At 44.4% G+C, this 26,602-nt stretch overlaps 1 protein-coding gene across 4 annotated transcripts in view; it reads right to left on the bottom strand.

The window, feature by feature from the left end:
* LOC123763883 (ATP-dependent DNA/RNA helicase DHX36) overlaps nt 1–26,602 on the bottom strand; it is a 78,348-nt gene that overhangs the window by 15,809 nt on the left and 35,937 nt on the right. For all 4 annotated transcript variants that reach the window (XM_069330081.1, XM_069330080.1, XM_069330078.1 and 1 more), the window contains exons 9-15: nt 23,816–24,005; nt 21,500–21,674; nt 16,293–16,441; nt 7,711–7,806; nt 5,960–6,168; nt 2,901–2,978; nt 1,438–1,624 (exon numbers count right to left, since the gene is read on the bottom strand). In XM_069330081.1, coding sequence (XP_069186182.1) covers nt 1,438–1,624; nt 2,901–2,978; nt 5,960–6,168; nt 7,711–7,806; nt 16,293–16,441; nt 21,500–21,674; nt 23,816–24,005 — 1,084 coding nt within the window. The remainder of the gene's footprint in view (nt 1–1,437; nt 1,625–2,900; nt 2,979–5,959; nt 6,169–7,710; nt 7,807–16,292; nt 16,442–21,499; nt 21,675–23,815; nt 24,006–26,602) is intronic.

The raw sequence follows: 26,602 nt of genomic DNA, 5'->3' as shown, positions 1-26,602 counted from the left end.
AGCTATGATCATGGTGTGCCATTTTCCCAGTGCTCTGTCATGTGATGCTTTGAAACTACTAATAGTGCTGACATTTACCACCACCTCACTTCAATTTTTCCTACTCTCTACCACTCTGTATGCAAGCAAACATTCAAATATTTTTTTCAGCAGCTTCGTTTCCTTAGCTTGAATCCACGACCACTTGTTAACAAAGTTGCAGGTTTCAAGAATACTTTGTCAATTTAATCGATTCCTGTTTGAGAGAGAGAATGGTCTTTCAAGGTTTCCCACAGCTGACTTGAATGGCTTATTGCATTGCAGTGCACCAAGTAGTGCAAAAGGTATATCACTTTTACTCCTGGAAGGAAGATTGTCATGTCAAGTGTCCTTGGAATGCCCACATGCCCAGGAATACATGGATCATGCGGAGGTCATCGAATGCCTAGGGAGAAATTAGATAAGGGGAATTAAGCATTCCCCTTGTAGCGTTGCATTCCATAGCAACGAGTTGGGAAATTACAAAGGTTGGAAGGTGCCAGGTGGTGGAAGAGGGGATACCTGCGAGGCAGGAGAGATAAGTCTTGATCTACCTCCAAATCGTGACGTAGTCGTGACATCGATATGACATCACTCTTCTGCCCATCACAGAAGAAGAAAGAGAGATGATATGATCACTACGTACAAAATAGTAAAAGGAATTGATAAAATTGATAGGGAAGATTTCTTGAAACCTGGAACTTCAAGAACAAAAGGTCATAGATTTAAACTGGTCTGAGAGGATCCCAGACGCGCCTTACTCGACTGTGCCACAGCACGGTTAAATGAATTGCAGTCGAGAGTTCTACCGCTCTCACACTGACCCTGCAGTCTCTCTGAGACACAAACCAGGGTTTTACACAATCCCCCCCATGCACCCAGGCTCTGTCAACAAGCTATTCTACTTCTTCGCCCTTAACTCATTACACACACAAATCACAATAGCTCGGAGAGCTATGCAGTCTCAGAGAGACTGCAGGATCCGTGTGAGAGCAGTTTTGATTTAGTTTTTGCAGTTTTTGCAATCCCGGATGCAATTCTTTAAACCATGTCGTGGCACAGTTGATTACGGCGCGTCTGGGATCCTCTTGGACGTAGGTTTGAACCCTGATCACGGCCTTGTGGATTTGTTCATTTGATGCATCACGCTATTGTGATTTCTGTGTGTAATGAAGTAAGGGTGAAAAGATAGAATAGCTTATTGACAGCCTGGGTGCATGGGGGAATTGTATAAAACCCTGATTTATGTCTCCGAGAGACTGCAGGATCTGTGTGAGGGCAGTAGAACTCTCGGTTGCAATTCTTTTAACCATGTTGTGGCACAGTTGATTAAAGTGTGTCTGGGATCCTCTTAGACATAGGTTCGAACCCTCATCACAGCCCTTGTGGATTTGTTTACACAAGATCTTTCTTACTTACCGACCTGCACGACCTCGGCGTTGTTTAGCATTGGCAATTGTGACCCATTCAGGTAGCAGGGTTGACAAATTAGCCTCCTTATCATAATTTTTCATTTTAATACGCCCACCATCAATAACATAAACTATGTCATCTATAGTAATACTGGTTTCTGCAATATTTGTTGCCAAGACTATTTTACGCACACCTGGAAATAGAAAAATTGTTAGCTAACTGCAGGTAAGTAATTTATATTTCTATAAAATTGCTGAAAGACAGGATGAATGAATACTGAAAAGTTGCAATTACAGTACAGAATAACATCAATCATTTTCAATTTTCAAAGGTTCCTGATTCTATGAAGTAAGTAATTATCAAAAGAAGGCACCAAGCCAGGGAGGATATGTAGCACCGTCAAATGTGCTACATGTCAAATTTTGGGGTTCACTGGTTTCCTCTTAGGGCATTTTAGGGTTCAATGTCATCACACCTGGTGCTTAGTTCTGTGCGTTGTTAGCGTGCTGGATGTGTGCAATGTTATCCTGAGGAGGTCTCTCATTTCCATCCCATTTCAAAAGGAAAGGACTGTTGACTGTGTTTCTCAATTTATTCAGACACCACAAGATGGACCTTATCACTTCAGCCTCCATCCTACATGCCCACATTCTCCAATCATGAAGTTCTTGCAACAGATGTCTTCAGTTGGACTGGTTGAAATGTGGATTCCTTTCTCTTTTCTCTCAGGTTTGGCTGCTGATTAAAGCTTCATCGAAACTGGAGACGTCTACGGGCAGGGTGTTCCTTCTGGCTCCTTGGGTCCTTGATGGCTGGCTCAGCCTTGGTTTCTAGCTCATTTGGCTCACTGTCTAAACCCCGGCATTTTTCCATAGCTTCGGCTCTTTCAGTAGATCAGTCTTGAGATGTTCTTTGCTGGTTTAAGGTTTTCCTCCAATCTTTGCTTCTGGAGTTTTGATGCTTGTTTATCGTCATTTGTTTGGTGCACAAGTGACTGACCAGTTGGTCTAACACATGCGCCTTTTGTTGTAGCTGCAGTATGAAGTTTCTTAGCACTTCATCTTTTCATCTCTCCTCATCATTTATCATCTGTCTTGGTTCTAGTGGGTCTGATTTTTTTTTTTTTTTTTTTTTTTTTGCCTGGCTGTTTCTTGTTCAGCATCATATACCAAATACTGTCACCTATCATTTGGCTCATTGTGTGTTCAGGTGGGCTGGTGGTGTGTTCAGGTGGGCTGGTGGTGTGTTCAGGTGGGCTGGTGGTGTGAGAGTAGAATGGTTCATTATGTGAAACACAGCAGCATAAATACAGTAGTAGTAATAGTAGTAGAATTTTTTACAAATGGTTTAATGGTTGTTTTTGGATTTAACAAATACAGTAAAACAGAATTTCATATATAGGCAGAGAGAAGAGTCCTAATATGAATAATAAGGTACATCAAACACTGACATAATTTAGCATACAGTACCTTCTGGTGGTCTATCAAACACCTCACGCTGGTTAACAGTTGGCATCATGGAGTGTAGCGGGATCACTAGATATTTACCTGTAATGCAATACATCATTTCATATAATACGAAGTGATATATATTTTAACAAAAAATGTATTTCTCTTTCTAGATTTGGCAAAAATAAAGAAATTGTATTTTAAAGTCAACCCAATGAATATGGATACAAATATCTATAATGATGTTTATTTAATTATGCAATATTTCAATGCCAGTAGAACAACCACCCAAAGATTACATAATTAATCTGCAGAACATAATAAAGCAGTTTTAATTAAATATTTAAAAATCCAGTGTTGAATGTAACAAAATGCCCGTTTCCGTGCCATACTAATTAGTGCTATCAGTCGCGGAGTTTTATTTGCCTAGCGGGAACCATAAGCCAGAGCCAGGTCCCCTCAGAGGCCCAGGGAGCAATGGCCCCTTTACATTTAAAGGTTATCATCTTTGCCATCACCTAAGGAAGACACCCAGAAAGAGAAGCAAATAAAAACAAACCACTGTATGGTTAAAAACGAGACGACTGCAGCCCAAAAATTGTCAAAAGAACTCCTTAACAATGAAAAACAACCAAAATTTTGTGAAAATAGTTTCCTGCTAGTTTGGTTCACCCCCACCCCCTCGCTATGGGAAGGAGGTATCTGGCCTGGATCAGCTGGGCCCCACACTGGCCAGTTCGAGAATGATAAAATACGCCAACAACCTGTGGAGGGTGTCAGGAAGCCTCCGGGACTCACCTAGAAACTGGTGTTATATTACATTCAACACTGGATTTCTGTGGGAAAGCCCCCATCGCCTCCCTGAATTAACTACCCACAGAGAAGGACAAAAAAAAAAAGGCCACCTACCAAGGAGGTGGTAGCACCACAGGTATCAAGTTGAAGGCGACACTGACAGCCACAACACAAGAGCCAAAGCTACACAATACTGCAGATGGCTAAAGATGTTAGCAAGATACCTGGCAGCCAAGACCCTGTTTGCCCTCCAAAACCCCCCATGCTCAAATATTGGCCCAAAACATTATTAAACACAGCTTTCAGAGCCGTATACTTCCGGACATCATGACCACAAGGATAGACCATGGGCTGGCTAGCTTTAATGACAATGTGGACAACCTGAGAAATACATGCTCTAGCAGAGGGAACAAGGGAAAACGGATCAACCCATATGTCCACCGAAACAAAACCGGTGGCCCGAAGGTAGCGGCGCAAAGCCACCAATGGAAAAGTGCATGATGCATCCCCCGGCAGAACCAACCAAGCATCCAAAACAAAAGGATTCCTTCAAAAGCCTGCCAACTCATTCATTGCCAGAAAAGAAGTAGCTGGCTGCAACCTAATAAAACAATCACCAGAACTAAAACAACAATACCCCCAGCACTGGAGCAGACCCATCCGACCACAGGAGGCCAAGGAAAGGAAAAACAATTCTGGACCGAAGGGGCCGCTACACTGTGGACGAAATGAAAATTACTAGCCTCGGAACAGGGAACCAAGAAAACCAAGTCAACCCACAACAAGTCCACCGAAGCAGAAGCGGTGACATGAAGGTAGCAGCGAAGAGTTGCCACTAACCAGATGTTAAGTGATGTAATACAGCTGGAGACACCAGACATTGTTGTACTCACGGAGACAAAACTTAAAGATGATATATTAAATGAGGTCATATTCCCAAGGGGCTACTTAGTTTGGAGACGGGACAGAAAATTTAGTTAAGGAGGTGGCGTTGCTGTGCTGGTGAAAGAAGAACTAAAGGTAAATGAAATAATGGTTGCCAATCCACGAGTACAGTAGTTGACATAATAGCACTAGAGATCTGCAATCAAGATGATAAACTAGCAATCATAAATGCATATAGCCATGCAACCATATAGTTGCACCGCCATGCAACACATGGGTAGAGGAGCTGGATAATAAACGTGAGGTCTTATAACAATAATGAGAGAGATTAGAGCGAGAGCTGATAAAGATAGATCACGACTGTTGATAGTCGGCGACTTCAACTTGAAATCCATAGACTGGGAGGCAAATGAAGCTAGAACAGAGGATTTTTGGACTTATAGATACATAAACCTCATCCTGGAAACATTCATGTTTCAACATGTTAAACAAGCTACGAAGATTAGGGAAGGGGATGTTCCCTCCATGCTGGATTTGATATTTACCAGGAAAGAGGAAGAGATATTTGACATTCAGTACCTCCCTCCCTTGGGTAAAAGTGACCATGTCTTTTTGTGAATAAGGTATGCAATGCATTACAATCTGGAAGAAAATGAAGTTTAAATAAATAAAGGCTGCTTCCTGGGGATGTGTAACAAAAAGGAGGCCTGATCGAGGACCAGGCCGTAGGGACACGGCCTGGCACAAGCTCATGTGTGCACGTGCATATGTGCACAAGCCCCAAAATCATCTCGAGATAACCTCATATCAAGATAGGTAATTACACACAAGTGAGAAGGTGGTGGAGGCCAAAACCATTAGTAGTTTCAAAGAGTTATGCGACAGAGTACTAGGAAGATAGGACACCAAGAGCATAGCTCTCAACCTGTAACTACACTCGACAATTACAAGATAAACTTGCACATACCTACCATATCTAGTGTTAATTTTCTTTAATTTTGCATAGCTTTCAAATTTCTGCATTCATTGCTAACTACTCGAAGGCATCTGACACAAGCGTAATAACTACTTTCTATACTGAAGTTAACTCCAAGTACCTATGCTATAATTATGCTCCAGATATGCATCACTTTCAGTTACCATTATGTCTTCAAGAGTCTTAACTCTGTCACACTGAAGGAGGGGCTTATGTTTCTTAAATGTAAAACATCACCAGAGTTATTATTAAAGAAAGTAGATTTGTGTAAGGAGAAAGTGTTATATACCATTGTGTTACAATAATATGTGCTCTACTTTGAAAGTAACATGCTTTCAAACATTTCTGTTCCAAAAGCATAGCAAATACAGAAGGAATTCATATCTTATTATTTTATTACTGGGAAAACAGCAAGGATACTTACGTCCACTTAGCCTTCTGTCCTCTTGTATCATTGTATGCAACTTAGAAATCTTGTCCCATCCAGTTAGAAAGACCAGGACAGCACCTGGAGGCTTCTGAGCAATGTAATGCAACAACTCCAGTATCAAGTCCAAGTTTAGTTCTTCACTGGTCTTCTTATATAATTCATTTAGAGTTTGGCTAGAGTATTTCTGAGTTTGCTCGAGGTTTCTAGCCATAAAATACACAAAGTTAATGTTGTCATTTTTCCTTTAATAAATACAGTACTTAAATTTAGTTAAATAATAATAGTTCAGACTATAACTGAAAAAATGAGCACTGAATGTAATGAAAAGCCTCTTTCTGGATGTGCTCTGGTGACTCTCTGAAGCTATCTCGCCAAAGTGCCAGTATCACAGGCACTCAGAATAGTGTGGAGGAAGAGCTTGTACACGGGGGAGATACCAGATGCACTTAAAGCAGCAGACATAGCCCCTCTACACAAGGAAAGGAGCAAAACATTGGCAAAGAATTATAGACCAGTTGCACTAACATCCCACATAATAAAAGTACTGTATTCAAGAGTGTGATCAGGAGTCAGGTCACTAGTTTCATGGAAACCGATGACCTCCACAATCCAGGCAAACATGGATTTAGAGCGGGAAGATCATGCCTCTCACAGATCACTACGACAAAATCAGTGAGGCATTGAAGAAAAACAGAATGCTGATGTGGTATACATAGGTTTCACAAAGGCATTCGATAAATGTGACCATGGAGTGAAAGCACACAAAATGAGGTCAATGGGAATAACTGGTAAAGTAGGACACTGGATATTCAGTTTTCTATCTAACAGAACAAAAAGTAACAGTCAACTATATAAAATAGAGTCCAAGCCCATTTAAAAGCTCTGTACCTCAAGGTACAATCCTTACACCACTGCTTTTCCTTATTCTCATATCAGATATAGACTCAAATACAAGGCACAGCTTCGTATCATCCTTTGCAGACACAAAATCAGCATGAAAATTACCTCTGCTGAAGACATTGAAAAACTACAAGCAGATATTAATAAAATTTTTGACTGGGCAGCAGAAAATAACGTGATGTTTAACCCTTAAGCTGCTAAAGGGTCCTGAGAAGATTTACACCTGTGCACAAGAAAAAAAAATTACAAAAAAAATGTTTTCGTCTTTTCGAGGCACTGGTAAACTGAGGCGCGATCGCTGTACCACCACATGCCAGGTCGGCCCATACGTGTATCAACAAACTCATTTCCTGAGGCAAAGTTCGTAACCCGATTCAAATTTTCCAAAGAAATTGGGCTCGTAACCCATAAAGCCCGTAAATAGGGGCATTCATAAGCCGAGGTGTCACTGTATTTGCTTGGCATATTAAATATCCAAAATAAATCACAAATTCAAATACGCAATGAAATCACAATAGTATGATATATTAATGAGAAAATCTTTGGAGAAGGGCAGAGGAATTGAACCTGTGTCCCAGGTTAATCCCCTAACAAATGCATAACCCATTGGATCATGACGTGGTTAAAAGTAATACATCTGGCCTGGTCAGACCAGACTGCAGGAATAATGATCCTCGAAATCAACAACAGGTAGTTATGTGGGGTGATCTAGGATGTCTCTTCTACCGGCCTGCTCAAAAGATTTTCTCACAAATTCAGATTTCAACAACACAGTAACAACTACTATACAGAACATACAAGCTGAGGGAAGGGAAATAGAATGCACGAGAAGAGCCATTCCTTACCTGATATAAGGTTCAATCATCTCTTCAAATTCTCTGTTTACTTTCTGTTCTCGTCGTTTCCAAATGGGTATTTGCTTTTCGTCTTCAAATGTAAATCTGTAGAAAAATTATGAATACAAATCAAGTAAAGCACCAAATAAAACAATTACTAACTGCTCATACTTGAGTCTGGTATACAAACCATGATCTCTACTTTTCCTGTTCCTAGCTTCAACAGCCCTTTACAGAGAAGCCTATTGTGGCTCCCTGAATCTAATATCTTTGACAGTGTGTCATACTGCTAGGTTCCAGCAGTTGCAGAGTCCTGTGGCCTACCGGGGACCAGTACCAAAGCCTGGCACCCCCCGCCTCACAGAGGCACAGATTGATGGCCTTCATGCATAAGTTATGCATGTATGCTACCCAGTGGGAAAGGCACCCAGGAAGTCTGCAAAACAAAACAAACCACTTCTGGCAGTTACAAACCTTGCCTACTATTTTGCATAGAGAGAGTTGATGTAGCAATTTGGCTAGAGGGAGAGAATTATATAAAAACAAGGGGGGTTAGAAATCTGTTAAAGGTGGCGGCTGTCAGCCGTTTGCTGGTAGAGCATAGTTTGGAAATATCCCTCCGCCCACCAAAGCAGCACCTTCAGTTATTCACAGATTACAGATAACCAGTACTATCTATATATAAACATTTTGTAAATTACAAATGGACTCTCTTATATGGGCTACCAGTAGGGTATTGTTAACACTTTCCCGTCCCCGGTGCATGCTTTCTAGCCTACCTTAAGGTGCGCCGAGCGTTTCCCGTGAGCGCTCAACCAGACTCAAATTTGTATACTCTTTTAAGTTTATTCACCTCAATTTTCGTGTTACTGCGTTCATTTTAGTATCTTTTTGTTCGCAATAGAATTACCTACAGGGATATATATGTATGAAGTTCAAAAGCCGGGCGTGTCACCTGCACCAAACTCAAATCGGCCGAGGGTTACCCGTGAGCACGCAACCCCACCAAAATGTGTCAACTCTTTTCGGGATTCTCACCTCAATTCTCATGCTACGTTGTTCATTTTGTTATCAATTTCTTCGCAATAAAATTCCCTATAGGAGCATATGCATATAAAGTCATATCCCAGCCCCTCCCCCCCCCCAATGCTACTAAGTGGCTCCCAGAACTGAAGGACAAGAGCTACGAGGAGAGGTTAGACGTTAAATATGCCAAAACTAGAAGATAAAAGAAAAAAGAGGAGATATGATCACTACGTACAAAATAGTAACAGGAATCAATAAAAATTGATAGGGAAGAATTCTTAAGACCTGTAACTTCAAGAACAAGAGGACACAGACGCAAGCTAAGGAAACAAAGATGCCACAAAAACATTAGAAAATTTTCTTTTGCAAGCAGAGTGGTAGACGGTTGGAACAAGCTAAGCGAGGTGGTGGTGGAGGCCAAAACTGTCAGTAGTATCAAAGTGTTGTATGATAGTACTGGGAAGACGGGACCCAAGAGCATAGCTCTCATCCTGTAACTACACTTAGTTACCTAAGTGTAGTTACACAACACATGATGCACCCCCAGCTGAACTAAGCAAGCATCCACAACCAAAGGACCCCTCCAATAGCCCACTGTCTCACTCTTCGCCAGAAAAGAAGGAGCCAGCTGCAACAGAACAAAACGATCACCAGGACCAATAGAACAAAACCCTCATTGCTGGAGAGGAGCATGAACCTCCCAAACCCTACCACCAGAAGCCAAGAAGTCTCATCACAATTAAACACTTAGTGTGGGATACCTACCACAACATCTACAAAATCTTTAAATTCGTCAACAAATCTTTCAGCTGCAGGTTTGTCTGAGCTGGCAGCCTCCCCATGCTTCACAACATCTGAATGCCCCTTCTTTTTCTAAATTTCTCAAACCATCCCTCGAGGTTATCTTGAGATGATTTCGGGGTTAGCGTCCCCGCAGCCCAGTCCTCGACCAGGCCTCCTTTTTGTTACACACCCCCAGGAAGCAGCCCGTAACAGCTGCCTAACTCCCAGGTACCTATTTACTGTTAGGTAACAAGGGCATCAGGGTGAAAAACTTTTTGGCCATTTGTCACCGCCTCCACCGGGGATCGAACTCGGAACCTCAGAACTACGAATCTGAAGCGCTGTTCACTCAGCTGTCAGGCGTTCACCTGTGCCTGTGTCAGGCGTGTCAGGTACAGCTGTCAGGCTGACCCTTGCACCTGGGCACAAGGGTCAAATGTCCCTTGCTCGCCTTAAAACTCTTTCATATCTGCATCACTTGTTACAGGGATTTTCTTTAAAAGGCCTTAAACATTAATTTGAACAAAGGCCAGCCCAAGACATTACCAAAAACAGCTGACAAAGCCACGAACTGACGAACATCGTGGGCACGGGGATAGACCACAGGCTGGCTGGACTGAATAATCCTGCGGACAACCTGCGAGACCCGCATCCTGGAACAGGGTTCACCCAAAGTGCATCCCCTGCCACAGAAGATGTGGTGCGCAAATAACTGCAAAGAGCCGCAACAGAACACAAACATGATGCATTCCCGGCCAAACCAACCAAGCATCAACAACCCAAGGACCCCTCTGGAAAGTAACAGTCTCATTCTTCGCCAGAAAAGAAGGAGACAGCTGCAAACGAACAAAACGACCACCAGGACCGAAAGAGCAGAAATCCCTGCACCGAAGGAGAGCATGACACTACCCGACCTAGCCAACCCCGCCCCCCACCCGAGGCTAATGCCAACATGAAAAGGATCCTTAGAAAAACTGTCCTGAACCAAAGGGGCCACCACAAACCGAGAAAAGAGAGCACCCGGTCAAATGACCAGGACGGTTCAGGCAGCGCATGACCAGGCTGGAGGTGAAACAACGCTCGAGAAAGCTTGCAAAACGGAGCAGAAGTGACATTCACCCCGAACGCAAGCTGAAGCGGCTCCGCCAGCGCCACACGATACAATACAACAGTATTCAGCATAAGATGATGATCCTGAAACAACTAAAAGAGAAGGGTCACAACAACCCGATCGGAAATCAAAGACAAACTACAATAAGTCAAGAAGTGTCAAAAGGACCGCCAGGAAACTTCATACTGCTACTACTACTTCCCTGGCAAGTCTCCAAGTGAGCCAGGACCTGGAGCAACAACTGAACCAGGAGGGAGTAGGGGAAGGGGGTGTGAAGAGGTACAGGTAACCCCACCTTAACCAGTCCAGTTGAAGGCATTGACCCCAATGGCCTCGCAGTCAGGGAAATGCGCCACATATACAGGAAGACACCTCGACCAAACCGACGCGAAGAGGTCCATGTCTGGGAGCCCGAACGTCCGGCAGAACAGAATGAGTCGGTGTCAACCGTCCATTCCATGGGCAGGGGAATGAAATAGGACAGGTCATCCGCCAGTACGTTGGACACTTCCTGGACATGAACTGCCAGGAGAGCCAAACCCCGAAAACTCAGCAGGCGAGTCACCCAAAGCGACCAGCCCCAAATAGCAAAGGACCACATCGAACCCCCTGCAGTTCCAACAATGAACCACAGGGAAGCCATCTGAATGGAGCTGGATCATCGATCCATGAGCGAAGCGAACCCTCTGAAATGAATACCAAACCGCCGCACCATGCTGTGAGCCCAACAGAAAAACGGACCCCACCGACACTGGCCGGCCTGGTGAGCACTGGTCACAAAGGCCCAGCCGAAAGACAACGCATCCATGAACACATCGAGCGAGGGCACAGGTAGGCGTCACGGCACAGAACCCTCGAAAAACCTGAAGAGAAAGCTGGCAATGCAGCAGCCAATGCAAGGCCCCTGGGGTCCGAACCCAGCGATCACGAGAGCAGCAGAAGGGATGTCCCCAAAGGAACCAGAACAGCTGCCAAAACCAGACCCGACCCAACGGATAGACCAGCACAGCGAAGATCAGACTCCCGCACAGCTGCTCGAACAACCGACGTGTGACCCGGGTGCCCTCCTAAAACAGCCGAAGGCGGGACCACAGCCATAGCAACACCGCGGGAGGAAGAGACAAGGAAGCGGTCCGAGAGTCCCACACAAGTCCCAGCCAAGTCTGAACCTGAGAGGAAACCAACTGAGACTTCCTCCAGTTCACCAAGAACCCAAACTGGGCGACCTGGGAAAGAACCAAATCCCTGAAGAGCAGGCATGCGGACTGGCTGGAAACCCAGACCAGCCAGTCATCTAGGTAAGCCAGAACCCGAACCCCAGACACAAATGGGCCACCACGACCCGGGTAAGGCATGTGAACATGCCAGATTCAAGCCAAATGGAAGGCAACGAAAACGGTAAGCCTGCCGCCCCACGACAAAACTGAGCTAGTCCCTGAACCCCCAGATGAATTGGGACATGCCAATACACATCCCAGAGGACCAGGGACACCATCCAAGCACCCGACTCCAAAGCAGGTGAACCTGAGACAGAGTGGTCATCCGAAAGGAGGGGCAAAATACCCAGGGGGATCAGATGGAATAGGCCCAGAATGAACCCCAGGTCTGCACAGTCTCATTTAGGAACTGGAAACAGGCGGGAAACCCACCTGTCAGACACCGTCATTTCAACCACGCCCAAGCGAACCCACTCCAGGATGACCTCACAGAGCATAGGGGAAGAGGCCTGCCCCGCCAGCCCCGATACCCCTCGAAGGAGGAGGAGCCACCCAACGCCACCACAGGCTGGAGGAAAAGACCCGAAATGCCCACGAATCGTGGGACCAGGCGAGAGCAAACAGTGTGAGCCTTTCCCCCATCACTCCTTGAAGTTACTTTGAAATGTTTCCAGGGCTTAGCGTCCCTGCGACCCGGTCATTGACCAGGCCTCCTCGTTGCTTGACTGGTTAACCAAGCTGTTTGACGCGTCTGCTCGCAGCCTGACGTATGAGTCACAGCCCGGTTGATCATGTATCCTTTGGAGATGCTTATCCAGTTCTCTCTTGAACACTGTGATGGATCGACCAGTTATGCCCCTTATGTCTTGTGGAAGAGTGTTTAAGTCTCGGGCCTCTGATGTTGATAGAGTTCTCTCTCGGAGTATTTGTTGCACCTCTGCTGTTCAACAGGGGTATTTTGCACATCCTTCCATGCCTCCTGGTCTCATGTGATATTTGTGTGTATTTCTTAGTTCTGTGTTTCTTGCATCAATGTTGATGGGGCAAACCATGAACGGGCTGACAATCCTTATGAGAGCCCGACCGATGCTCAGAGAGATCACTGTGCCGACCAGACACCAACGGTTCCTCAGGAGAGGCCGGCCCCAAATCTGGCACAACTAGCTTATGACGACCGAAAGAACCCCCAAGCCCTGGCACAACCCTTCCAGGCAGGATCACCACGGCCTTCCCTGGAGAACCAACAACTCCGACATAGGACGGCAACTAAACGAAGCCGCCTGAACAAAATGCACCATCGCAGACTCAGCTAACAGCAACGGACAAAAAGAGGACGAAAATCTAAGAGCCAGGGGCCCCAAGCGGTTTCCAAAAAGTGGACGAGCACCGTCTGCTGGCACATGAGGCATGAAGCAAAGAACAGAAACACCACTTCCTTCAGAATCAAAGCAAACAACTTCAACAAGGCAGCTGACGCCCAAGCTGCCGAGGCAAGCACATCGGATGCAGGCCCGGAAACAAGCTCCTCCATATCCCCCCTTGAGCCAGTCTGAAGACATCTCCAGGAGGAAAAAGAAGGGCAAGACTGAAGCCAAATGCCCACGAACACGCAAATCCCCGGCCACCAGGGACGCCAAAAGGGAGGGAACCTGCACATGAAGCTGGACCTGGCCGATATCATGAGGAAACACAGAGGAAAACAAGCACACATTGAGGTGCTCAAGCTCACCACCCCCTCCAGATAAACCAGAATGACTGTAGTCAACTCCTGCCACTCCAGCGTGCGGGTCTGACAGAACGCATGCCATGCTCCAAATGAAAAGAAAGGACAGTCTGCCAGCAAGGAAGACTGGCACCTCCTAATGTACCCAGTAAAGAAAAGAGGAGCCAAACTCAAAAGGAAATGGATCCATTATTGAGGCATAATCCTGGTCTCGCAGCAGGTAAGCCGCAAGGGCCTCCCGCACCTACCTCAGCGCGGGATGCAGGAAGCCAAAATCCCCCAGAAGGAGTGAACCGAGGAACCCAAGGGAACCCCGGGAGGAGTCAAACTCATATCAAACATGTACAGGGAAGGGGGAGGTTGGAACACCCCTCCCCCTGTAACAACAAGCCCCGTGCCGAGGGTACTAACACCCCAAGCGGGGTAAAACGAGGCCCAAGCCCCTCCCATGTCAACTCCTCCCCAGCCCTGGGCTGTTCCACGTCACGACCCGGGGCCAAGCCATCCTCCAAACCTTCTGCCTCTGAAGAAAACGAAGACTTCACCAGAAAACCAGGGATGCAGGGGTTACCTTGATACCTTGCTTTGAGATAATTTCGGGGCTCAGCGACGCCGCGGCCCGGTCGTCGACCAGGCCTCCTCGTTGCTGGACTGGTCAACCAGGCTGTTGGACGCGGTTGATCGCAGCCTGACATATGAGTCACAGCCTGGTTGATCAGGTATCCTTTGGTTTTTTTTGTCAAGTTCTCTCCTGAACACTGTGAGGGGGTCGGCCAGTTATGTCCCTTATGTGTAGCGGAAGCGTGTTGAACAGTCTCGGGCCTCTGATGTTGATAGTTCTCTCTCAGAGTACCTGTTGCACCTCTGCTTTTCAACAGGGGTATTCTGCACATCCTGCCATGCCTTCTGGTCTCATGTGATGTTATTTTTGTGTGCAGGTTTGGGACCACCCCTTTACTATTTTCCACGTGTAAATTATTATGTATCTCTCCCGCCTGCGCTCAAGAGAATACAGATTTAGGCCCTTTAGTCGGTCCCAATAGTTTAGATGCTTTACTGAGTGGATTCTAGCAGTCAAGGATCTCTGCACGCTCTCCAGGTCAGCAATATATCTAGCTTTGAAAGGGGCTGTCATTGTGCAGCAGTATTCCACTCTAGAGAGCACTAGCGTCTTTAAAAGTATCATCATCGGTATAGCATCTGTAGTGTGAAAGGTTCTTGTTATCAAACCTGTCATTTTTCTTGCAGTTGTGATGGCTACTTTATTGTGTTCTTTAAATGTAAGGTCTTCCGACATCAGTACACCCAAATCCTTTACATTGCCTTTCCGTTCTATATTATGATTTGACTGAGTTTTGTACATGGTTTCCGTTTTTATATTTTTATTTTTTCCATAGCGCATGAGCTAAAACTTATCTTTATTAAACACCATATTATTTTCTGTAGCCCATAGAAAGACCTGGTTGACATCTGATTGGAGGTTTGCCGTGTCCTCTATGTTGTCTACTCTCAAAAATCCTAGTGTCACCTGCAAAGGATGATACAGTACTATAGGTTATGTCCTTGTCTATGTCCGATATGAGGATGAGAAAAAGTACTGGAGCAAGCACAGTACCCTGGGGGACTGAGCTCTTTACTGTTGATGGTCCAGATTTTATTTTGTTGACTATTACACATTGGGTTCTATTAGTCAGGAAATTGTAGATCCATCTGCCTATTTTTCTGGTAATTCCTTTTGAACGCATTTTATGTGCAATAACACCATGTGACCATGGTCACATTTGTCAAAGGGGGCCCATTGGCGCTACCCAAAAGCCCCGGCAGGAGGAACAGGCTTGAATGCCTCTGCCGCCGATCCAGAAGGGGCAGTCACCGAAGTCAGGGACTGTATCACCAAGGCAGGCAGGCAGTACTGAGGCAGTACCACCAAGAAAACCCTGCCCTGACTCTGAAACCCTTAGACATTTGATAGCCAAGGGGAGGGGGAAGCCAGGGAAAGGGGGAAGGAGAGAGGGGAGCAGGATGAACCACAGCAGGGAAAGGACAAGAGGGTGCAGACGAAACCAAAGTCGAAGCAACTAACACACCCAAGTCCGGGTCCCGATAACCAAAGCAGCCAACATCAGCAACCAACCTCGCCCACTGCAGCAACCTAAACAGCACATGCAACGCTGAAGCAGTTTGCACCCGAATATAAATATCAGTGGACTAGGTGAATTGGAGTACAAGCAAGAACCACCACTTGTAGGACTTCGGGTCAAAGATTTCATTGACCCACCAGGCAGCATGGCAGAGGCAAAGGCGGCGAGTGTCACCCTGAGACAAGGGGACAGAACAACCTTCAAATTGGCACGAAGCAAGGCGAGACTCAGAGGTCTCTTCCATCGGACCAATGAGCCCCAATGGGGGTTTCCATGGCCCTTAAACTGACTGCTAAGGAAAGCCCAGGCATGGTACTGCTAACCGGTTATCCCAAAGCTACCAAGCAAATAAACTAAAAGCTGAACCCCCACGATGTGTGCAATCATGTGAACCCAGAACTACCGACTGACTGTTGCCACAGTTTAATATATACACATCAGCCCAGTACAGCTCCAGGGAGTAAAGGGGTTCAACAAATTTGAAAATTTCTTTCAGATCCAGATCAAAATGTAAGGGGGAGGCTGCCTTATAATACTGCTCCTCTACCCTTCAAAAATATAGTAAGCAACAAATATTAAACACTATTTACCCAGTAAGTTCAAGGACATCCTCAAGGTAGTATTCTTTGACAGGGAAGGTAAAGCCTGGAATATGCAACATCGGGCAACCTCCATAGTACTCTGAGAACTGGTCAGCATTGAGCGTAGCACTCATCAGTATAATCTTCAGATCTGAGCGCTGTAAAGAATCATATCATATATAACTATATAGAAAATGGAAATCAAACAAAATATAAATTTAGTGTATATTATTATTATCAAGCAGTATCCATTTTCTATAAATCAATGAAACATTATTAGCCTTCAAATTATCACTTTCAAAATTGAGAGTAAAATCATCAAAGTAATAATGCAAAATTCTGCATCCATTATTTTGCAGTCACATAAATATAAAGTGTTGAATGTAATAATATGGCTTTTTCTGGAAGCTATTTCAGACCCTCAGAAGCTCCCTGGTGCTTAAGTGCTGGTAATACCAAAAGACCCCGAACCCTGGAACAAGAGATGCAAGATTAAGCAAGCCGAGCAATCCCCTGAGCAGCATGTGAAACACGCAGAGATTACCACCCAACAGCAGCCAGCACACACCGTCAAAAATCTAGGAATGTACAAGCAAAGCAGCATAGAGTCCCAGCCAATGGGGAAAAAGATCGAGAATTAGGAAAAGATAGCTAAGCAGTGCCCAGAGCAGGAGCATGAGACACAGCAGGCTTGGAGAGTACACTCAAGAGCAATAAGCATACTGCCCTCGGCGAAGAAGGACTGTAACCCTGTAAAACAGGACAAGGACATGCCTGGCCATAAGGAACCAAGAAAACTTCAGGGTCAGCTATGATCAGAGTAGGGAGGCCCACAGTTGCTGCCACAAGGGCAAAGACCAACTACGATCACAAGGATAAAGGCCTAGAACAGCCCATAGGGAAGTGAAGAAGGCAGCCATGCATCCAACAGGCAGAATGATGGAGGCTACTTCAAGTGGCAGAAAGGGGCCCAAGGTCCCGAAATCAATCCGCACCCCAGCCCCGGGAACCTCACTCCGAGGGCCCGGAGCAGAGCCGTCCTCCAACCCCCCTGCCTCTATACAAAAAGCAGGAGCCACCAAAAGAGCAGGGATGAAGGAGGCCTACTGGTCAGACCCAGAAGCTCCTGCCAGAGAACCAGGCTCGAATTTCTCCACTGCCACCCCAGAAGGGGACTCCCCCGACACTGCACGAGTCTCAACACTGCTTAGACCCAGCACCGACTCCTAAACCCTCAGACGTTTTGGAGCCGGAAGCAAAGGGGGAGGAACCGGATGCACTACAGAAGGGAAAGAAAGAGGAGGGGCGGATGGAATCAAAATCAAAGCAACTCCCACCCCCAAGTTCGGGTCCCTAAAACCAAAACGGGGCAGTCTCGGAGCATCTGGGAAAGCAACCAACATATCACTTTACAGCAACATAAACCTAGCATGCAATGCAGCCACTGCCTGCACTTTCATATCATAATCAGTAGCTTGGGTGAATTGGAGCACTTACAAACAACAAACATGGCACAACTCGGGGTCAAAAGAAACACCGACCCTACAGGCAGCATGGCGGAGGCACCACCGGTGATTGTCACCCTGAGACATATCTTGAGGTTATCTTGAGATGATTTCGGGGCTTTTAGTGTCCCCGCGGCCCGGTCCTCGACCAGGCCTCCACCCCCAGGAAACAGCCCGTAACAGCTGACTAACTCCCAGGTACCTATTTACTGCTAGGTAACAGGGGCATAGGGTGAAAGAAACTTTGCCCATTTGTTTCTGCCTCGTGCGGGAATCGAACCCGCGCCACAGAATTACGAGTCCTGCGCGCTATCCACCAGGCTACGAGGCCCACAAATGGGGGACAGAGCAACTATCAACCTCGCACGAAGGGAGAGGGGACTCATGGGATCACATCCATCAGACCTCGGAGCCCTCGTGAGGTTTTCGAGGGACCTTAGCCTTGGTAACACGCTAAGAGAAGCCCAGTCAGGGTACTGCAATCTGGCACCCAAACTACCAAGCAAACTTCTAAAAGCTGAATCCACCCAGGATGTGTGCACTGATGGGGGACCTGGCAGAGGGTACCACCAAAAACACAGAAATGTATATAAATACCCTAAATATAGATAGGGGGCAACCAACCAAAGTCAGACCCCTCCACCAGGCAGGACAACAAAAACAAAAGAAAAACCCTGCAAGAGGACAACGTACCCAGGAGGAACAGAGCCGGCCGCTATAATAGGTGATAGTTAGCTGTGCAGTAACACCCCCCCCCCCCCCCACCCGTACCAGTGACGAAAACTACCTCCTACCCAGAGGCCAACAAAGGCAACAAAAACCCCAGCTGACTCCAAGGGCGGCCAAGTACCTAGCAGTAAAAGACACAGCGAAGATAGATCCCAAGGTGACTTGTGGAAGGTGGCCCCAAGGGCAGAGGGCAGTACCTACAGAGTACCTAGGGAAGGAAACCCTAGGTACTCTGTATGCAGCCCGAGTACCAAAGAATATTACTCCTGGCTCTCACACCACCTGTAAGAACAGACCACGCCACAAGGCACGGAAACCGAGGCAAATGCATGAGCCAGAGGCACAAGACCACACCAGTAGTACATCAGCCAAGAGCTGAAGGGTGGATCACCAGTATTAGGGTCTGGGGCTCCCGGGAAGTGGGGGAGGGGTTGCACAGACAGCGGCAACGTGATGTCATGCTCGTTTGCTAATTTTCGTTTGGGGAGTTCTGTCCACACGTTCGGCTTTCGATAGCAATAATTTCTCCAAAATAGAAGTTTGTTTTGGGGCGCCTACCTTTCTGGGTGCCAGACCCAGTCGATAGTAGACATAAAATGCTCCCAACCACACGGGGGTTTCTATAGACCATTGCACCTCGTGCCTCTCTGAGGGGGGCCAGGTTCTGGCTCGTGGTCCCCAGTAGGCAAGAACTCCATACACATTGATGTCACAAAGCTAAACATATCCATATCAGCCTGGATAGCTCTGGGGGAGCCAACGGGGCTCCCCACAGAAAATCGTCATTTGAAAATAGGCGCCAAATTTAGACAAAAAAAATTTATAACTCCAAACGTTTAGGGTTCATGAAAAATCCATTCTAGAGTGATTGTAGAACAGATAGCTGTGCACACTATATGTAGATATGGTGATAATCAGTCAGACACTGGATTTTTTTTGCTGATTACAGTAGACTCTAGTTTTGAAGATAATTGAAGTTGAATTATCAACAATAAGGTAGTTCTAATTCATTAATTTTCTTGTATGGTTTATTAAACATTGTTTAGTATTTGTACTGGAATATGTGAAAGTTGTAGGTCAATATGTGTTGAAATAAAATCAAGAAAAAATAACCCCCAAAAAGACAAAATATAGGAATAATTATAATGATTTTATGGATATATTTAGGGTATATTTTATACTGTATAAGTTAAAAAGCCCTAATCTGGTCCCTAATCATCAAAACAACTTAATGAGACAAAGAAAACAGTTCGAAATCTGTGAAAAAAATCAGCCAAAAAAATCAAAGTTCCAAGTTCTGCCAGTTGTAACCGATTTATTTGTTGACCAATTTCATTTTATCTTAACATAGTTAGGGACGGGTATGCACTCTCCAGGATGTAAAGGTTACAACAAAATCGGATCATAAACAAAGGAGAAAATAAAAAATACTCTAAAAATATAAGATTTTTGGACATTGGTGAAAGTAACATATTAACATTGGGTAATGTATTTATATGATATATAACAATATAGAGCATAATAACAGACTTATTCATTACTGTGTGTGTTATTATGTATTACTCAGCAATGCTATAAAGGCACCAGCTGTGTATCCACTTTGTGGACACTTTTTACTACTATTCTTCTTTGTGCGTCGGACAGGTGCCGGCATCTCTTAATTACTGCATTCTCTCTCTTTTCCAGTTAATAGGAGCTGTTCTCCTTATCAACAAAACGTTCTTCTTTTTAACAAAATCGTCTAAAATCATGACGTTGAAGCCAATAAGTTGGAGAATTGTTTAACATTTATTAGTAATTTTTACATAAATATTTTTTGCTTCTTGACCCCTAAGGCTGAGCAGCCTAAGGGTTAAACATGTTTTCTGCTGCCCAAATGAAAACATTATTAATATCAGCTTGTAATTTTTCAGTACTGTATCTTCAACAGAAGTAATTTTTCAACAAAAAAATCATGCTGATTTTTATGTCATCTGCAAAGGATGACATAAGGCTGTGACTTGTATTTTTGTCTATATCTGATATGTGAATAAGGAAAAGCAATAGTGCAAGGATCATGCTTTGAGGCATAGCTTTTCACTATGCTTGAACTATTTTATGTTTGATTGTTACTCTTTACATTCTGTTTGACAGAAAATTTAATATCCATCACCCTACTTTACCTGTTATTCCTATTGACCTCATTTTATGGAGTCACACAATTACAGCCTCTTCCATCTTGCCTTCGTCATTGTCTTGCCTTCGGTTACCAGACAAACCAGCGCTCGTTATTCTGCCAGCTGGCAGCATTGACACAGTATGCGAGTCACCAGGAGGAAAATAAATATCAACTAACTGGCTCTTAGAAGCCAATCTCTCCAGGTGCTCTAATGAGGGTTTAACACTGCTCGCTGACCAAAACCCACATAAGCAACTCATGCCCAGTTTGTGGTGTTTGGTTAATAATTCGGTCAAGGCCAACTTGTTTGTACAGTATATAATTTGTTCAACATCAATTTAACTTTCGTGTTTTCTTTTCATTGCTATTTTCATACAGGTGCAACTGCCAAGATTTGCAAGTCAAAGATTGAAGTCATTTATTTCCTGTTTCTTTATTTTGGAAGTAAATTTGTTATATTTTTCTTGAGTTTACTTGAATGCTTGCCCATATTTTCACACTGCAAAGGTCAAATATGGTTGTTTTTGTTTTTAGTGTTAAAGTGTGAGCATACCACCTGTTGGGTATTGCTGCAGTACCTTTTCACGAAACAATGGGCTATCACTCCATGGTCACTTTTATCAAATGCCTTGGCAAAGTCAATGTATACCACATCTGCATTCTGTTTTTCTTCTAGTGCATCAGTAATTTTGTCACAAATGAATTTAATTATTAGAGGAATTTAAAACATTTAAGGTATCGAACAGCTTATGCCACTCAATTTATAAAAGGATGACAATAAAGATATAAGGATTTGCTATGCAGTACATGTTCATGACACTCACCACTTTGATAAGGTCTTTGGCAATACAGATAAGAAAATCAGACAACATGTCTCTCTCATGTATTTCATCAAGGACAAGATGTGACACCTTTGCTAAGGTTGGGTCGCTCTGCAACCACTGCAACACAATACCCGTTGTGCAGAACAAGATAGATCCCTCGGTACGTGGCAGCACACTGAAATAATTTGAAAACTGTTAACAATTCTGTAATTAATAAAATAATTACAGATTTATTATTTCCATTTACTTATCTAGTGGTTTATCAATACATATCTATCCACATACAGTGGACCCTAATATACCAGCATAGCAATATTCCTGTAAAATGGCGTGTTATATACAAATGAGCTACAGTGTATAAAGCGAATAACAGGGAAAAAATTGGGTTGCATTCCCTGCCATGGCAGTTATATAATACAAGTACAGTGCCCTGATTTCAATTGTGTAAAGGTGTGTGAGTAGAGGTGCAAGTGTTGAGCATGTTATTTCAGTATCTAAATGTAGTTACAAGATAAGAGTTACATGTGTGGTGTCCTGTCTGCCCTATAATCTTTGTAATTTGATAAGGTCTTTTTTCCCCCCTTTTCCCCCCTCCCCTTTTTTTTATTCCTTTTTTTCAACACAATTTATACCTAATACCAATTACTATTAAGTTTTAGTCTAAGTGCCCCCCCCCCACACCTTGCCCAAAACGCTATGCGTATTAGTGGCTTTAGGTATTGTATGTACTAGCTCTATCTATAAATCCAACTATGTTTGTAAATCAACTATGAAGTAATGTTTTTGATGGTTTTAGCAATCTTTTTGATAAAGATAATGTACATATTTTATGGAGGAGCTACATATAGTGGCTCCCTGAAGCTATCTTGTTGAGATGGCATTTCCATACTGAGTCACATCAGCCATAGTGATCCTGTATGGCCTACCAGGGACAAGAGTCCGAACCTGGCCACCTCACAGAGGTAAAGGAAACTGGGTATAATCAGTATCCATACCAAGAAAGCATCTAGAAAGTAAGCAAAGAAATACAAGCAACTGCAGGGTTCATATAAAAGCACTGAAACATCTGACTGGAGGAGCATTAGTAGTGGAGGGTTCAGTTCTTGCACCAGTAATGTTCATTGTCCACATAAACAAGTCATGGGGAAGGACATGAGGTGACCAGCTCCTGCATTGTCCTAGCCAGAAGCTGGTCCACTCACGCCCCCCCCCCCCGCCCATTGCTACCCACCCACCCACACTGACCACCCATCCTGCTACCCACCCACCCACACTGACCACCCATCCTGCTACCCACCCACCCACACTGACCACCCATCCTGCTACCCACCCACCCACACTGACCACCCATCCTGCTACCCACCCACCCACACTGACCACCCATCCTGCTACCCACCCACCCACACTGACCACCCACCCACGCTGACCACCCACCCATCAAATTTAATTTCCAACAGGCCATGATCACTCTTTCCTAAGGAAGGAAGGTACTGGATGTCAAATTTCTTCTTTCCTGGTGAATATTAGATCCAGTATTGACGGAACACCCCCTTCCCTCATTCTTGTGGCCTGCTTGACATGTTGATACATGAATGTCTCCAGAATGAAGTTTACAAATCTGTGTTTCCAAATGTCTTCCGCTCTTGCTTCGTAGGCCTCCCTACGTTCAGAAAAGGGTAAAGTGGACCAAGAATTTGTTTTCCACCTTGTGGACATAACAGTGCTGAACTGTTGCAACATATATTTGGTGAAATCAGGCAAGAGACCACCAATCTTGGCCAGGAAGGTAGTGTTGTGACAAAGGTTTGTGCACCAACAATATCTGAAGCAGCTCCCAACAGATTAGTTTGCAAAGATGCCCTTGCACTTCATAAGATTGATTACATACCAAGTTCATGAAAACCTGCAAAAGGTGTATGTGTGTTTATGAGCACACAGAACAAAGAGATAAGAAGTGAATATCTGTGTACACCTGGTGCATTGAATGCAAAGTTGCCTTGTGTTAAATGGATTGCTTCAGTGATTTTCACACACTCATGAAGTACTGAATGTGTAATATAGAGTATGACAGTGTAAATAGTGTTTAAATTTAATATTGAACAAGTAATATTGTGACAAATATTTTTACTGGACATACTAGTGACATATCACAGTTCTTTGGAACATCATGAATGTTCTACCCTGTAAATAGTGACAATTACATAGATATGAGATAAGGGGCTCCTCTCAGAAAAAAAAATACTTACCTGTACTGTGTTTGTTGACACAAGGACAGCATGTATTGCAGAAGAGTATGTGCATGTGATTGTTACTTACGCTTCCAAACGAATCTGGTAACCAACACTCTTCCCTAGCTTTTCTCCACGCTCATCAGCTACACGTTGTGAAACAGAAATAGCAGAAATACGTCTAGGCTGTGTACAGACAATGCGGCACGTAGATCCTTGGCCATCAGTAATGGCTTCTTCCAAAATAAACTGAGCAACTTGAGTAGTTTTACCACACCCTAAATTCAAATAAAATAAAAGGTTGTGAATTTCACTGCAAATATGTTTTGGTATATAATAATTTTACATATTTAAATAATTTATGTTACATAGAGACCATCCAAGTATTGTCAACTCCCGGTTTAATGCATAAATGCATTCACCAACTCCTCTCATAAAAATTTACCATATACAATTCTTTGCAAGGATCGTATGAGAAAAGACATACTGTGTAGTACTTCAAAATCAAGAAATTTATTACATAAGCAATTACAATTTGGTGTTCAATGAATATGATGAGCTACTTTGTGAGCAAGATGCTCAGATGGTCAAGTCATGTTCATTCAGCTGCACAAGACCCACGTCATAGGAAAGGGAAGGAGCGAAGAGACACGCATTGAGGGATTCCAAAGGGCCCCCAGAAAACCTACACAGTAGACACTTCCCGCCAATCAAATGTGTGAGTATGGCAAAACCCGTGCCAAGCCCCAAGGGAGAAACAACGGACAGTCCACTAACCAGGATAACTCCAGAACCTCGTAATGCACTCAATAAGAAGAGGAAGAACCAAATGCAAGAGGCTGGATCGACAACCAATGCGTAGACTGGGTCACGCAGGAGGTAAGCACCAAGGGGCTCCGAAGCCTCCGGGGGGAGGACACAAAAGGAAGGAAACCTTCGGAAAGACGAGGCCGAAGTGCCCAAAGGCACATGGAAATGCACCCTGGTGGGAGGGGGTGGGGTGTGCCATGCCTAGTTCAAACTCATACAGGGAAGGAGGATAAGAAAACTCCAACCCCCTGCAACAACAGACCCTTTGCCGAGGGCCCATAAAGGGTCAAACGACATCCAAAAGGTTCATTCGACTCCGCCTGAACCTAAGGAACCACAGCCAAAGCCCCAGGGCAGAGCACTCATCTATGCCCGGGAAGGGAAAGCAGAGTTCAGGAGAAAAACCTCAAAGGAAAGGGCCGTCTGGGAAGACCAAGAAGCTTCAGCGGGATAGATGTTGGAAATAACCAACAGCTTTCATTCATCATTTTGTATTTTAATACAAACCCATTTATATTAATAACAAGTAGTTACTAAAATTACTAACTTGTAGAATTAACCATAGTAATATTTTCATACTGCGCAATATTCTGCCAAATCTTTCCTACTGTGTGGTGGCGCCAGCTAGCCACAGAAAATATCTCCACATTTTGTTGGTTATCACATCCTGGTTGTTGGATCCTGGTTGTTGGATCTAAACAGAGTCCAGTTAATTACTTTCCTTTACTAAGGATAATTGCTTATTAATGAGTTTATTTACCTAGCATATTACTGCTTACTGGAATTCACTTAATTAGTTAGATTAACAACTCCAGTGGAAATTATTAAAATGTAAAATAATTCCACTTAATATTCCTCTCACTTATTTACGCAGTCTTGACAAACAGATTTACACTGCGAGAGATTATATTACAACATAATACATTTATTTGTGACGTAAATATTCGTCATACGCCCTTCTTTCCCTAATTAACTTCAAAATACATGAATTAATTTACACTTGAGGTTCCTACTGAGAGCAACACGCATGTGCAACCTGAGGAAAAGGGAGGGAGAAGCCAGCGAGAAGCGTGGCGTCCATATTGCCAAAGTTACCGTGTTGAGGAGCTCCTCTACATCGACTCATATTTACGTCATCCTTGCAGCAGCGGGTGCCAGAGTTCGAGGGTGTCTCCATTTACATTCAACACAAGTTTCAACAAGCGTAATGTTTCAATTTCCTACTGATGTTTGTTGATTGGTGCACTTTTAACAATTACGTGTAGGTTGTTCATCGTCAAATTACGCGATAACACTATCATCAGAGTTAGTTTAAATTTTGCCCATGCTCCCGCCTTTCAATCAGAAATAGTGGTATATTAACTCTGGCTTCGGTATTTTTTACATTCTAACTGATTTCAGTTGGAGTTGTAGCAGCGAGAGGAAGAATGACTTTCCATTCCATGTGCGTGCTCGGACAGCGTCTTACAGCAAGCGTGACGTCGTGACTGCCCCACACGTTTACAACCAATCCAACTGAACAGCTAAGCTGGCCCTACCCTACCTTGAGGTTACCTTGAGGCGATTCCAGGGCTTAGCGACTCCGCGGCCCAGTCGTCGACCAGGCATCCTCATTGCTGGACTGGTCAACCAGGCTGTTGGATGCGGCTGCTCACAGCCTGGTTAATCAGGTATCCTTTGGAGGTGTTTGTCAAGTTCTCTCCTGAACACTGTAAGGGGTTGGCCAGTTATGCCCCTTATGTGTAGTGGAAGCGTGTTGAACAGCCTCAGTCCTCTGATGTTGATAGAGCTCTCTCTCAGAGTACCTGTTGCACCTCTGCTTTTCAATGGGGGTATTTTGCACATTCTGCCATGTCTTCTGGTCTCATGTGATGTTATTTTTGTGTGCAGGTTTGGGACCAACTCCTCTACTATTTTCCATGTGTAAATTATTATGTATCTCTCCCGCCTGCGCTCAAGAGAATACAGATTTAGGCTCTTTAGTTGGTCCCAATAGTTTAGATGCTTTACCTAGTGGATTCTAGCACTAAATGATCTCTACACGCTCTCCAAGTCAATAATTTCT

The sequence above is a fragment of the Procambarus clarkii genome, chromosome 23 (genome assembly GCF_040958095.1).
Source record: "Procambarus clarkii isolate CNS0578487 chromosome 23, FALCON_Pclarkii_2.0, whole genome shotgun sequence".
NCBI classification, from domain to species: domain Eukaryota; kingdom Metazoa; phylum Arthropoda; class Malacostraca; order Decapoda; family Cambaridae; genus Procambarus; species Procambarus clarkii.
The sequence above is the reverse complement of the archived record's forward strand: the minus strand, read 5'-3'. Positions and strand labels throughout refer to the sequence as shown.